The sequence below is a fragment of the Phyllopteryx taeniolatus genome, chromosome 10 (assembly GCF_024500385.1).
Source record: "Phyllopteryx taeniolatus isolate TA_2022b chromosome 10, UOR_Ptae_1.2, whole genome shotgun sequence".
NCBI lineage: Eukaryota > Metazoa > Chordata > Actinopteri > Syngnathiformes > Syngnathidae > Phyllopteryx > Phyllopteryx taeniolatus.
In genome coordinates this window covers 26,148,910-26,165,146 of record NC_084511.1, presented here as the reverse complement: position 1 = coordinate 26,165,146, position 16,237 = coordinate 26,148,910, and the positions used below count along the sequence as shown (strand labels likewise).

General features: G+C 39.8%; 1 protein-coding gene across 4 annotated transcripts in view; it reads right to left on the bottom strand.

Annotated features, from left to right (window-relative positions):
• fstl5 (follistatin-like 5) overlaps positions 1-16,237 on the bottom strand; it is a 102,392-nt gene that overhangs the window by 52,746 nt on the left and 33,409 nt on the right. For all 4 annotated transcript variants that reach the window (XM_061786851.1, XM_061786853.1, XM_061786852.1 and 1 more), the window contains one exon: positions 10,583-10,831. In XM_061786851.1, coding sequence (XP_061642835.1) covers positions 10,583-10,831 — 249 coding nt within the window. The remainder of the gene's footprint in view (positions 1-10,582; positions 10,832-16,237) is intronic.

Here is a 16,237-nt window from a genome sequence, read left to right as displayed (position 1 = left end):
TGTACCACTAGAGGGAGCCGGCGTTCCACTAGAAGGGCGTACCGCAACTTTGGGAATCACTGGACTCCAACAAACTAGTGGCTCTCCAATTGGTCTCTGCTGCTTCACACAAGTAACAAATTACTATTTTCGATTTTACGTCAGTCCGTTTAGGCAGCCAAGGCACACATTCATTGAAACTTTATTTTCGTAATATTTAATAAAGAGGATTTTATTTGAAAAAGGAAATACTTAGGGGGGAAAACTTTTTTTTTTTCTTTGAAATGTTTTTTTTCTCGGTGTACGACTTTTTGCCTTTAAAAAAAAAAAAAAAAAACGGCAAACGTCATTAAATTCATTTTCTTAACTGGTCAGAAACCAGTGTTTTTGGTGAAGCCAATACATGTTCCTTGCTCATTACTAAAGAAAGGAACACGCAACAAACTAACTTTTTTGCCTGGTGAAAGAAAAAAAAAGTCTACTTTTTTCTGGTAGGTTCCGTGCTTCGAGTGTCACAGTACACAATATTCTGTGGGTCTTGAGAGATCTGTCAAAATACAGTAAAACCACCGGCAGTATGAGGAAATGAAGACGACTGTTAATGTACAGTAATTGGTGTCTACCCGCTTCTGTCGGTAGCGTTAGTGGTGAGTAACAGCGTCGTCAAATTGACTGCTTGACGACTGTTAGTCACTTGTCTTAACTTCCACAAAGGCCCGAGCAGCATCTTTCATTCTAGCTTTTAATGCGTTGCCTCGAAACGGCGCTCAGACCTCCTTCAAAGTAGCCGTGCGTCGATTACTATAAATAAACTTTATTGGCACTTGAAGCGATTGAAACAAAAACACCGGCGTGGTGTTCAGGGTTTGCGCTGTTTCAGTTTCATAAATAACTCGTTAGCTTCTCAGCGGCGGAAGGAATCGTTCCTGGGATGGAATGTCGCACGGTCGCCACTTGATTTAAAGACTTAATAAGGTTCGCCGCTGCGCGGGACAAGCGAGGGTCTTCGATGAATGCTATGCGATTCACCCACTATTTTATACAGTGCAGCTGAAAACTCTGTCATCAATTCCACCCAAAGTGTTTTGATATATGAGGGGGATTTGTTTGAGTCGTTGGGAAAATTGTACATATGCTACCTTCTGAATTTATTTGGGATTAATCAGAAGCGCTTTAAATGGTGGCAGGTGTGTGCTGACCCCCATTTTAGTTTGACTGTGATCGCTTAATTTTGAACACAACGATGTCACCGTGTATAAAAGGGTGTGTGCACTTCTGCAACCACATTATCACAGTTGTTTGTTTTTACTTCCCCTATCTAAATTTGTTTTTTCAACCTAGTTGTACAGGTTATATGTTCATTAAGAGTGGGATTTTAAAAAAGAGAAAAGATTTACTGTATTTTGGTCTCATTTTTGTATAAAATAATAGCCTGGTGTTTGTTAATAGTCACCTCTTTTGCTAATAGTTGTAATATTGACTGTTGATTGTGTTAGAAATAAAAACACAAGTTAAACATACACTACTGTTGTTGTTTTTTTAAATGTATGAATAATTTTGGCAATGGTTGCCCTTTTCTTTTTACATTTTTTTTTTTTAAATGGGCTTGAGCACCTGCCCCCAGAAATGTCTGTACACATGCCTGTTTGGTGCGTTTTGTGGGTTTTGGTGTCGAAAATGCTTAATTAATAACACTGTTATGTTTTTGGCAGTATTTTGAAACCAGGCAATTGAAACATCGCTCTTGGCTTTTTACACACACACACACACACATCCTTGCACGTACGCATGCACACACACACTCGGTGGCTGCAGCAGAAGACCTGGCAAACGCACTGATTATCACGAAGTCTCTTGAGGCGGACTGGTAATCCTCTCTGAGGTCAGCAGCAGGTGAACATACCCACACGCACGCACGCACACAAATACGCACGCTCTCATAGCATCATCATCATCACCATGCATCCGAGCGTAAAGTGATGTAATCCTATAGATCCACTGAACCGCATGTGGCGTCCTCCTCAGCCTTCATCGATCGCCTACTCAAGCCGTCGGCTTGACAAAGAGGTGATGCTAACAGGAAGTGTCACCATCTCAGCAGCCGTGCCTTTCATATTCTATATCACCTCCGCTGTGGTGGTTTGGTGAGCAATATGGTAATAGTTCCTAAAATAGGGTGAATACTAGCGACTCTTTTTTTCAATTTTTTTTTTTTAAAGTGACAGGAGACAATTCTAACAACTGTTTCTGGTGTTATCAGAGACTTGCAGTCATATACAAAACATTTAGATTTAATATTTAGATTTAACATTTACATATATACATCTGACATATGAGGATGTACATGAGCTCAGTTTTTAAACTAATTGTTGTCTCACCATCTCCCCCGTCATTTTTGACCGTGAACATGAAAAGAGTACACAAGTTGAATAAAACTAACAATTCAATCTGCGTCAACATCGTCCTTGGAGACAGTCATGTAAAAATGACAAAAAATGAACTACAATTTTTAGAGATAATGCTTTGAAATCGGTCAAATTTGACGAGAACACAACATAAGGGTTCAGATGGATAAATAAAATAAACTCAAAGCTGCTAAACTAGCAAATATGACATTAACTGGGGTTTGGTGTGGCTACAGTTGAGACAAACATTCATCACCATAAGCTTAATTACTGTTCTGATGTTTTTGCCAGACATGAATTGAAAAGTCATTTTACCATTTTGTTTTGATGCAATAGATCTGTAATTTGTATTTTAATGATGGAAATGTAGGTCATTGCATTCATTTTAGGGTTGCTTTGTTCCAAGTCCTTAGGGTCTCAACTTGCTGCCTTCCTGGAGTGCAAGCTTGCAGATAAATGACTTTGTTGCCAAATGGGAGGGCATCGTAACCGAGCTGGCTGCCAATACGGCAGATGACTCCATACATCAGCAAACATTTCGATTTCCAACCATTCATCCGGCCAGACCGATGAAGGCACCTTCTGGACTCCCAATATTTTACCATCCTGTTGACCTGGATACACCATCTATCCAACTGTGTATCTATCCATCTTGCTAGCTATCCGCTATCTATCCATCTGTCTTTCCATCCATCCATTCTTTTCCACTTCCAGTGTTGTCATCAGTGCAATCGATGCTGTTGCTTTGGGAGAGTGAATCATACGTTGTTGTGCATCTTTTATGAGCACACTGTTAAACAAAATATCAGAAAAGAAGATGACGGCTTGATGTAGCTTTTTATGCAAGTCGCACACGATTTGATCATTTGATGATGTTGACATGATAGCTATGGATGAACTACGTCTCTGCCCAAAGAAAGCCCCTAAGCTCACTAACGCATGCCTGTGCCAAAAACTAAATATTCCCAGTTGGATGTATTTTTTTAATGTACAAGCAGTTGAAAATATAAGAGGTGATCAACTTAACTGACGAGCCGGTGAGAACGGTGACGTCACTGTTCGTTCGTACATCAGCGTCGGTGGTTTTCCAAGCCCGGCAATATACAGCCGCGTACTGTTTATGACACTGTTTACACTTGATTTGAAGTAGAGCACTGTCAATTCCTTCTTTTAACTGTTGTTGCTAGTCAGAGTTAAATAATCCGGCCAAGAAACTACAACAGGGACCTTTTGTACGAGGCTGGTGTGTCCAAGCCAGGCTCGTGACCACACCAGTGCATGTGAGCAAAAGATTGACAGGCTATTTGGTCATGCCTCCTGTCTCATTGGTTATTGCTGTCGCATCATACTCAGTTGTTAGATAAGAATTTTAAAAAAATGTAAAATGAGGGATGATTTTTCTAAACATCATTTTAATAATATTCCACTGTCAGGACAGTATAGACAGTTTTAACATATGACAAAAAGTTTTTTTTGTTTTTTTTTTGAAACTCTCCCTTTAATTGAAATTTTAATGTTCAACCCTACATAAATCACAGACTAAACAATAGTCTATTTATCAATGCTAGTAGACCAATCATGAAAGCATCTTGGACTTTCGACTTGGTCTCCGTGGAGATTTAACTCATGCTATGATATGTGGGAAGCTTTTAATATGTCCGAATGATAATTATAAGAAATGTATAGAAGAAGAAAAAAAGGTCTAACGATGCGATAGCGTGTCGAGTGGATTTATTCGTAGATTTGATATAAGAATCCGCCCACGGCGCCGTGACCCAGTCAAAGCTCTCATCCTCCACCTCAAGAGAAATGACACAGCCAGAAATATGCGCACCTCCTCTTAGCTTTTATTGCTAGCACATTGAATACACACTGACATTAAATCCGCCGGCCGTGCCTTGTGACGCAAAGCCAAAAGCAGCAAAACTAGAATATCAGATATTCATCAGGATTTTGGTGTGACTGGTGACAAATCTTGCAACTTTTTCTGCTGTGTCACTGGAGACTTTTGGAGACTGTGAGACGCCCTAGCAGCTGCAATCACAGCACCCCTACTTATCCAGAAAAGCCATCTGAGTGAATGACTCTGAATCATTAACTCTGGAATAATAAGAAGTGAGGCACGTCGGCTAAATCACAGAGACAGAGAGTGCGTGCAGCTCCTCCTCCGAGCTCCTCTCGCTAGCACAATGAATACATACTTGGCGCCTGCTAAAATATTCAGGAAAAAAAGATGACATTTTGCACTGTAGGGTGGTTCAGAAAGAGTACAAAATATAAATGTATCTAGAAACAAATCTCTGAATTCACTTTATTTAGTCTTTAATGAAGGGTTTATGACCGTGAAACTGTTTTCAGTTCCATTTCCATTACTTCCTAAGGGGGGGAAAAAAAAACATACAAAAATGGTTAACTCAAGTTTGACACTTGTATGACAGTACTGTTCAAAATGTGACTCAAACATTTCCTGAACAATCAATGAAAACCTGATGTCCATGTTCATCCTATGCAGGAATCTTCTCTCATGAATGTCAATGAATTCAGTGCATCGGCGTCATGAACGTCTCACTCGGTGCTTCAGGGAGGGAACAAACATCCAAGGCGCTTAATCGGCCAATTTGTCATATGATTATTTGGGCTCGGCGCGAGGAATAATGGGCCCATTCCGTACCCGTAATGAACATGCAAATCGATACGGTCAGGTCTGAAGCCCAGTGTGCTATAAATAAGTCTATTGATCACACACACACACACACGCACTCATCATCTAACATGCATCGGACTAAAAGCAAATACGATTACAGGCTTGTCAGATTGAAATGTAAAGCGTAAATGATTCCGAATGGTATATGTGTTTTCTTTTGCGAGCGAGTGCATATCAAAGGCATGCCGAATCAATGCACCTCGCATGAAATATTCATTCAAGCAAAACGAAACAAAGTCGAAGGGCTCTCACAAAATAAAAGTCAACATTAATACGCAGTCTTTGAAGGCACATTGACAGATGAGTACTGGGACTAAAGTGTATAATTTTTCACTCATTTATACGATATATGATTCATATTAGTCAATGTGCTGTCTAGTTTTTCAAGATTAAAAGTAAATCGTGGGCAGTAACCTGTAAAAAATTACATTTCATATTTAAAAATCTCTTATTTTTTTCGTAATAGTTGAAAACATATATATATATATATATATATATATATATATATATTATTTTTTTTTTTTTTTACTAATAACATGCATTTTATTCTCATTTATGAATAATAGACTTCAGGCCTTAAACTGCATAAATTGGTACTGCTGCGATTGGCTGGCGACCAGTTCAGGGTGTACCCCACCGCTCGCCTGAAAACAGCTGGAAGAGGCTGCAGCACACCCGCGCCCCGTGTGAGGGAAATGGATAGATGGATGTTGGTACTGAGCGCATGGTATACATTTGGTCTGCAGTTGAGTAAATAAACGTCCCACAGTAAAGTTAACCCTTATCACGCTGAAAATCGCTACATGCAGCAACTAAAATAAATGCCTCACCTCAAATCAACTGTTTTGGCCTTGTGCAACTGTCTACCTGCAAAACCAAAAGGAGCAACATTAGCTCTTGCACCTTTTATTTATTTTTTTTTCCCATAAAAAAATCAAATGCTAAACTCCTCCGTCCTTTCAACATAATGTTCCATCTGTGATTCCACTCTCATGTAGTATGTTAATGCCTCTCCTTATGTATTTATGTATGTCTTTTAGATTGCAGGCCATGTAAAGTGCCAGAAGGGGACTGCAAATATGGAAATCCCAGACAAACGCCGCAGTACAAATGTCTTGCTTTATGCATAATGTGTTGTTTTGTGCTTTCTATCTGTGGGAATAAATGCGGCCGCGAGTTATCTATTAGAAAGGCAAAGCACATCTGCCTCGTTGTGGATTAAAACATGATGATTTATTCATCTGGTCACTATGATATTTCTTTTGTAAATGGGACGCAGTTTGAGGCAGTGGGAAGCGCGAGCACGTCCTGATATCAAAACCATGTTTGGTTCAAGGCGCCTGTGGACATTTTGGATTGGAAAGAAGATTTTTACGCTGCAGGGATGGAAAACTTTGACTGAAACGCTACAGTCAAGCGCAATTTAGCAACATCAAATTTGGTGTAATCTCTCTCAAGAGTACTGCCACACACACACACAAAAAAGGCTAAAGAAGCAGCTGGAATAGGCTCCAGCACACCCGCGCTACGGAAAATGGATAGATGGATGTTGGTACTCAGTGTATGGTATACATTTGGTACACAGAATATGAGACAGCAAAATGATAAATGCTAATGGTTAGCAATCGCGATTAGGATTAGCGCGCTAGCGATTACCATTTTAGCTAAAAGAAAAAATGAAAAAAAACGCTAACTCCCATTCAGCTCATTCATACTTATCATGTTATATTTACATTACACACTTGAAAATCACTTACAGACGCTCCTGTTGTTGTTTCTGGCAAAGTTTATTATTGCCCAACACTGCGTCCGTCTGCAGTAAATGTCTGCGTGAAGCACGGGTTGTTGTTTTTTGGTCCCGGTGGAGTTTCAAGGCAGTTAGTTTACGACTTAGCCGGGTTATTCAATCCCTAATATATACATTTGTATTGAAATGTGTTGAAGCACCAACACAAGTCGTCCCCCCCTGCCCCCCCAATTCTCCACAGGGACGGACAGACAGACACCTCGTTATAGCGGAGGCTCTCCAGTGGCCTCTGCTTCTTGTTGTTGACGTTCTTGTTATTGGTGGTGGCGCAGGCTGGGGAATTTGAAGCAACACCTTCGTACCCAGATTCTAATTACTGCGCTTCATAATTGTTGTTGTGGTGGTGCAGCACGCGCTCGGTTTGATTCAAATACGCAGCATTCAGCCGGGGTTTTAGTTGTTTTCGCACAAAATCATACAATTGACACACACAAAAATAACACCGTTCACATCCATTGAAAAAAATAGACGCCTCACCTCAAATAACGTCCTCTTTTATTCTCCACACTTTTTGTTCTGAACGCCAGAGTCTCTTGACATAACTTAATAGTTTAATAGCAAAACAAATGTGTTACATGAAGGCCTTCCCATTTAACAGACGCCAGCCCTGTCTACAGTTGAGGAAATAAACACCTCACAGTAAAGTGAAGTTATCACGCCGCAAATCGCTACATGCAACAACTAAAATAAACGCCTCCCCTCAAGTAAACCTCCTTTGTTCCGTTTCAAGACAAGAATGGTACAAAAACATCGGACAACTCACCTTAATTGTCCATTCGAACAAAGATTCACTTAACCTCAAATAAACTCGTGTTTCGCCACTCTTTTCAGTTTAACGTGACATAAATTGAAACACTGTTGAATACTATCGTTCCAAAATAAAGGCCTCCCACCGAACAAATGCCTGCTCCATCTACAGTTGAGTATATTACACACCGCCAGCCACTATTTGAGGAAATACGGTATACATATACAGGCTCATGCCTCAATCACGAATCACGAGGTGCATCAAAAAAGAAACAGCTCCGCTCAAATAAATGTCTGCTGTCCTCTCCAGAATAACAAAAAGACAATTCAATGAATCCATCGGAAACTGTTAAATTGACATCAGATGTCTAACTGGGTGCATAAACGATAATAAACTAAAAAAAAAAAAAAAGGACAATTCACATTAATCACCCAATTGAACAAATATGCACCTCACCTCAAATCAACTGTTTTGGCCTTGTGTAACTGTCTCGCTGCAAAACCAAAAGGAGCAACACCAGCTCTTGCACCTAGATTGCAGGCCATGTAAAGTGCCAAAATATGGAAATCCCATACAAACACCGCAGTACAAATGTCTTGCTTTACGCATAACGTGTTGTTTTGGTGCTTTCTATCTTTGGGAATCAATGCGGCCGTGAGTTATCTATTAGAAAGGCAAAGGATGAGGATTTCGTCATCCGGTCACTGTCATATTTTTTGTTTGTAAATGGGACGCAGTTTGAGGCAGTGGGAAGCACGAGCACGTCCTGATATGAAAATCATGTTTGGTTCAAGGCGCCTGTGGACATTTTGGATTGGAAAGAAGATTTTTACGCTGCAGGCGTGGAAAACTTTGACTGAAACTCTACAGTCAAGCGCAATTTAGCAACATCAAATTTGGTGTAATCTCTCTCAAGAGTACTGCCACACACACACACACACACACACACACACACACACACACAAAATAAGGCTAAAGAAGCAAATTTCCCCCCCCCCCAGAAAAAAAAAATTTAAAATCACAGAAAGTCTCCTGCTTTGGTTCACTGCACCCAGTTTAACATTATTTAAGAAAGAATCACTACCTAAACACAGTTCAGTTTTTTTTTAAACTTTTAAATTAGAGACATTTGCATTTAACTTTTAAGAATTGTTTTTTTGAATCTGTTATTTACCATTTCTGCACTACATTTTAATTAAATAATTATTTATTCTAAGAAACTTAAGGTGTAAAACCAATGCCTGTTTTTTGATGGACACTCAGGCCTTCCAGGTGGTACTTGGTGTAAAAGGTTTGCGAAACACTAAATTAGACAGGTGGACGACACTAAATTGTGCGCATTTTTTTTTCTTTTCCTCACGGTGCGTGGTAAGAGAATCGCAGCGAAATTTGATGCATCGCCATAAAACACGAAACCTTCGTAACGCCACAAAGTCAGAGTCGGTGGGACGTAGGCGTATCGATCATGAGCAGACACAAAACAAAGTCTCAAGAAGCCCTGCCTGAAAAGACACGGGAAGTCTGCCATGTTGGTTTGAAGCGGCCATTTTATCCTTATTTTCCCCACTTTGGTTTTAAAATGGACTTTTTAGGCTCACTTTGGTCCATCAAAGATGAACTTGCACTCGAGATTTTATCTGACTACTACCAAATTTGAACCACATTCGACAGATGGCTGATGCTACATTGTGACAATTTATAGAGTTTTTGTCACTGCATATGGTAAATAGTATGGCGGCTAATTTGAACGACTGCTCGTAAAACACGAAAACTCTCATTTAAAAAAAAATAATTGGAATGACTGAAAATGGCTCCCATTTTCTTTTTAAATGAGCAATTTGCTTTCTCCAGTGCTCAAATACGACACATTTCCCTGTGTAAGGTTATCATTTCCTTCACTCCAAGTACCTTCGTCGCTTTTGGATTGATCGACACCTGCTTCGTCCATTTAGCGCTGGTTGATATCCAGACACTTCCCGTTGTGCTAATCTAACATTACATGTGCAATGTCTCGTCTCTTTCTACTTTAACTGCAGTTAAGAGTCCTCCCGTAATGGGTTGTTTCAGCAAGCGCCATAAAAAAGCCTTTGACTTGCGTGGGAAATCACATCATCAACTTTACTGGAGCGTTGCCGTTTTATCCAGTCCATAAGTCAGCAAGGCCGCAAGTCTGCACTTGTCTCTATCCCCATGCCAGAATTGGGACGTCCTTGCAGCAGCACCCAAGATTAGACGGGAGGCCAGTAACGACAATTGGGAGGAAGCCAAACAGACGAGCAGAGCAGCCGACATTTGGCTGCTGATCAATTCTCGCTCCAAAGTGTGTTTGTGGTCTACATTGAAAAGTCAACTTCTCGTCAAGTTCCTGGGTCAAACGTCATTTTTTTCTAGCCCTGTAAAAAACAAAACAAAAAAACAAAAAACAGCCGAGCCAAACTTTGATAACAAGTGATGATAGAGATGGTGTTGACTTTCTTGGTGTTATTTATTTTTTTTTTTTACACATTATGTTGACTGGTGTAACCTATCACGCCAAGGTTTTGCGCAAGGCATATATACGCAAAAAAACATTTTGCCTAATTTGAATTGTCCGACCCCGGGTATGTTCAGATGGTTTGAACTCTTAAGTTGTTTTTTTTTTTTTTGTAACTTTAGACCCGATTTGCTCCGTGAATATTAGGGTCAAATTCCAAATTGTACAATACAATAAATACAGTAGTTTTATGTTTCAAAATCACATCATTGGGGAGCACTAAAAGCAATGACATTTAGGCCTCCTGTTGCTATATTGCCAGAATTAGTGAAAATCCCTGTATAATCCAGTCCGAAAGGCTACCAGAACGTTGGCTCCTCATCGACATCATAAAGGTTACTATTCATTGCATACGATATCCACCGAATCCCACGTATCCTTCGCTAAAGGTCACACAAGCTGCTACCTTTGTAGAAACACTCCTCGCCGTGAACGATGGTAATCCTGCGCCCTTCCGAGCAGGAAGCGCGATGCAGCTCACAGTGGTTGGGGTAAAATTTGCCGTCCGAGCCACACACGGGCTTGTAGTGAGGTTTGCACTGATCCAAGCAGTTACACTCCCCTCGGCCCGTCTGCAGGTCGACGGTGCAGCGACGGCCCAGGCCGCAGTACTTCTGCTGGCATGGATGCGGGTCGCTATGGCGGACCATCAAGCCTGGAAAAACACAAAGGGGAAGGAACAGTTAGGCGTGGACTTGTGCATCGTCGCTGAGGGTCAGATTGTGCCTTTGAAAATATCGACAGATGGTCATGAGGGGGGAATTTACCTACCGCCCACCAACTCAATGCCACAACTTGGAGTTAGGAGCAAAACTTTAAAGGAGCCGAGATCGAGTGCAAGACTTTGAGGGGTTGAGACGGAGTCAAGAGGAATCATTTGAGGAGCAGACAGTATTTTCATATGTGTTCATTTGTTTGAATGAAGACTTTGTTGAGTATTTCCTCCAATACCAGTCACTCCGCTTGGAAGGTTCGAACAGTCGTAAATTGTCACAACTCCAACAACAACAACAACAACAACAACAACATGAGTGACAGGCTGACTGGTGACCTAATGTGAAGCCAGAAAAAACATGGTTAAAGCGGCTGTTCTTGGCCTGGTCCAATTCTGTCATCCTTAGGGAATCCCTCACTCCCCTCATCAATAACGCAAGCTCTTTTGTGTTTTCCCACATCTGCCATTTATGCTGTTGAATCACACGACAAAGACTCCTCAGTGGTAGGGACTAAAATCACACAGATTTGTTGCCTTTATGATCACAGATAAGAGAAGACACAAATCTGTCTGAAGGCAATCCCACTTCTTTTTCCTACGCCAGATGTACTTTAGTTTAGCCGGTAAATTCCAAATAAGTCAGGCTTGGATGGCGAAACACAAATCGAAGCCCCGCACGAAATGTCATGAATTATTTAACATTGTGTTTGCCACTTTGGAAAGTAAAAGCCTTCGCTTTCATGACGCTTTAATATTTCAGCAAATGTGCGTCGTTTGTGATTCCACCAAAAAGAAAATGTTCTCCAAAATAAGACCAGAACGTGAACTTGGATGTCAAATCGTAATAAATAGGGTTCTTGCTTGAAAAGTTGACACCTGGTAAACAAATGCAATTTTACTATTGACTTCAGCTAACACTTTGGTTGGATGTTCAAAATCAATAGCATTCTTTACAACAATTTACCAAAGTTTTTCAATAAGATGGGCCTGTAGACCGAGTTAAGACCAAGGGCTCTATTTTTATTGATGGCGCAAATCCCGACGTATCCTGATTTTTGTGCACGTTTGCCAATTTGGCAGACCAGTCTGTGCCCCGCTGGGCATTCCGGCACAGTACAGGGACCGTCCTTGGAAATGGAGAAATGCAAAGTGACAATTTGGTGCTCTAAATGTATGCCTGCTCAGACGACGTCTAAATACTAGCACAAGGTAGACCGCTGGTCCAATGCGATTTTGGTTAAGTTACTGGATTTACGCCAGTCACAAAAATAGAGGCCCAAGACTTTGAGGCGTTCAGACCGAGTCAAGGCCAAGACTTGGATGGGTCGAGGTCGAGTCATGACCAAGATTTTGAGGCATTTAAACCAGGTCAGGATGAAGACCTTGAGGAGCTAAGATCAAGTCCAAGTCAAGACCAACCGGGTGAAACTAAATATTGACTGAACAGTTAGTCACGTTGTCGTGGATTCATTTTCAGTTGGTACTCATTCATTGATTTGTTTTGGGATGATCCAACATTCATGACCCGTCAAAGTTTTTGGTGTACCAAAGATTCAAACACGCTGGAAGGGATAATGAAATAAATCAACTGACTTTCCATGATTTCACATTGGAAAAATAGCTAGCTGCGCTCGCTAACATGGCAGGCCGCACCTCCGGTGCGTGCATGTTGGTGTACGCAAACCGATTTAGAACCTCTGACGTCTTCCTTCCACACACACACACACACACACACACACACACACACACACACACAAACAAGCATGCTGTGACCTGAATGGAGACAGTCAATTTGCCACTTTATTAATTCCCGGCGGCTCTCCGGCGTACTGATTATTCTGCGAATTTGTGCGAGGCGGCAGGGGCGAGCATCCTGTGCCACCGGCGGGGTCGTCGAAGGGCGCCCTCATTTGTCACCGGGACGCTCGCACGACCGTCTGCTCGTCGGAAAACATCAGGGAGAAGATGTTTGTTTCTCCGTGACACGTTCTGTAGTGTGCCTCAAGATTACCCCATGAGATCCAATAGAAGAGAGCTAAAGTATTCATTTAAGATCATAATGCCCCAATTTTGTCACCACCATAAGGGTATTATTTTTTGGTTGTTTTTTTTTGTTGTTGGTGTGTTTGGTAGCTGGGCCAAGAAGATTACTTTTTGGTGCAAATTCCGAGGTTACATTTTGTCGTTGGACAATGGGGAATTGTTGTATTGAGCAGATGAATGCTGTCTGGAAGAATTGTGGCACAGCATGGATATACTGTACTGTATCAAAATAAATACTTCATCATTTATAACAGCAGCTTACATCTTTTTTTTATGGGAAAGTGCAACCAAAGTAGTTTTTATTTGTTGCGGTTCTGTTTTTACAAAGCAAATTTGGTCATGAATCGAACATTACAATTTCAAACGGAAGCGCTGTTTAATGGTAGGTCTGACGTCTTCTTCCATGGTGTGTGCCTTATTCGTCTGTTTGCAAAATACAGTAGTAACAATAATACAAAAACTATTTCACCCGTTAGGTAATATCAGTAAACTGCAGTCGCTTTGAAAAAGCGGTAAAGTGAATGGTGGAGGCGCGGTCTGAAGAGGAAGCTGGCATTTGACGGACACACCTGCCGGCCAGTGGAGAAAACCCGTTTTCTTTGGCTGTTTACCGACACGCCTTTAATAAGACATGCAGGAGAACAGAGAATATCGTGACAATGACACTTTGCAGGTCTCAGCCGGGGTGTATTTTTAGCGCATCTGTTGTCATGCAAAGATGCGCTAATGTATGCGCGACTTTCATTAAAGACGCCACAGGCCGTGGTTTTTTGGTTTTTTTTCCCCCCTCCCCTGCCTCGACAGAATCTACGTGCCGCCACTTTGCCGACAAAGAAAAGATGGAAATGTGGGCTTTTTTTTGACTGGGGCGAAGACAAATATCAAGCTGAGGCTGAAAACGCAAACCCCTTCACGCAGTCCCGCCCTCCTAATTGCTGCACCAGTGACAACACTTGAGCTCCTGCTGGCATAAACAAGTCGTGAAGTTTTTATGAGAAGCTATTTGAGGCGTAAGAGCTTTCTCCGTCCCTTCGGAGAAACGCCGCTAACTCGCTCGGCTTTGAAACATTCATGACTTCCAACTCACAGATTCGGAATTTTTATTTGATTGATTTTTTTTTTTTTTTTTTTTTTTTTCAACCCAGGACAAAAAAAAGTCAACTCTCCGTTGAGTTCAATGTGAGAAAACACCGAACTTTCTCTTTGGTGCGAATTAGTTGTTGGATTTGTAAACCGTTTCACACAGTAAAGATGCAAATTGTTGTCGAAAGTAAGTGAACCCAAACCTTTGCAGACTAGTTTTATATTTTAAATCAAAATTCACAGAAATTGGGTTTAATTTTGCTTTCTTTTTTATGGCCAAGATACTTTTTTTTTTTTTTTAGGCCCAATAAAACCACTTTTTTTGGTCAGAAGTTGTATCACAAGTGTGACTAATTTAAAAAATATATATGGCTTTCATATTTTAATGCCCAATTAAAAAATTATTTTTGTAATCAGAAGTTGGGATTTCTTTTTTTAAGATGGCCTTTTATTTTTTGTGTCTAAGTAAACTACTTTTTTTTTTTTTTGTCAAAAGTGACATCAGAAGTGGGGATCCATTAAAAAATATATATGGCTCTTAATTTTTACGTGCAATAAATCACTGGGTCAATTTTTAAAATGGCTTCTTATTTTTATACAACTGAACTTCTTTGTCAGAAATGGGGATCCATTATTTTTAAATATGGATTTGTAATTTTACATGCAACTAAACAAATTTTTTGAGTCAGAAGTGGAGTCAGACGGTGTGTCGTCAGGCCTTATAAAAAACAAGAAAACACCTCGCCTCGAATAAACGTCGGATTCGTATGGTTAAGTGTTACTTTTTGTTCCTCCCGGGAGGTTTTCCGTTCATGCCAAAAAATCATATTTATTTATGTATGCTGTAGACCATAAATGAAAATGGGACGCACTCATCTGTTTCAACTGTTGTTTATTGTTCTAATTAGACTAATTGCCCTTGTGTCCCCAAAAATTGTTTGAGGAGATTATCCCGCGCAAATGTGTGCAGTCTTATACAAATATGCTTTGTTCTATTAAAGCCATAGCAAATAATTCAACCGATTGAAACTGCAGGACAAACAAACCTCAATATTTTGGAATGTTTTACAAAAGTATTTTTTTTCCTAATATTCATGTAATTTCTAATATCGCTTTTTCATCTCTTTGTGTTAAATATATATATTTTTTCCCATACTCTGTTTACTATATATATATATATATATATATATATATATATATATATATTAGAATTTGAATATTAGAAATTACATAAAAATTAGGAAAAAAAATACTTTTGTAAAAAATTCCAAAATATGAGAAAAAATATTAAATGATAAGAATGATGAAAAATACACAAACATTAGAAAAAACGCAAAGTTGAAAGACAAAATTACAAAATTATGAGAAAAAATTAAAAAGTATTATATTGAAATTACACGTTTAAAAAATAACAAATATTGGAAATAAAGAAGACAAAAATATTAAACAAGAAATTAATTCATGATATACAGAAATGTAGCAAACCGATTAAATGAAAAATTCATGAATTTGGAAAAAGGTATAAAACATATTAGATAAAAAATATTACCCAAAAAAGGCAAAAGTATTAGATGAAAAATGCTCTTATAAATTATATTAGGAAAATACAGAAAGATATCAAGAAAATCAAGAATATTAGACAAAACGATTAGAGAAAAATGAAAAGAAAAATATTTGGAAATAGAAATATTAGATGAAAAATACAAAATAGTAGAATAACAAACCTTTTGATTAAAAACACTACTACATTACAAAAATCTATAAGAAATAAAATTCAAGTATACTTGATAAAAAAGAAAACTATGGAGGCAAACAATCACTTTTCTCCTTCTTTGTCTTGAAATGGTGTTACAAAAAGAGAGTGAGATTTAGTTTTCCTGGTATGTATGTATTTCCCCCCCCCCCGTATAAAAACATCACTGCTCCAGAGTCCGTCGCGGGTCACTAAAGCTGTCATTGTGTCGCGATGCCGACTGACTTGCTGTTTGGAAACGGAGAAGCGGTCGGTGACAGAACCACAGGGAGTAGCGCAGATGGCTGCGCTTATTTAAAGGTGCAACCCGTACCCAAGCGGGGGGGAGGGGTCGCCATGTTTCACTTTGAATGATTCAACCTCTGCTTATATACGGATCTGCTCGCACACAGCACAAATGAATGGAAATGGAAATGGGTGGAATGATGTTGGACAATACCAAAAAATAGCACACGTGAAAAAAATTC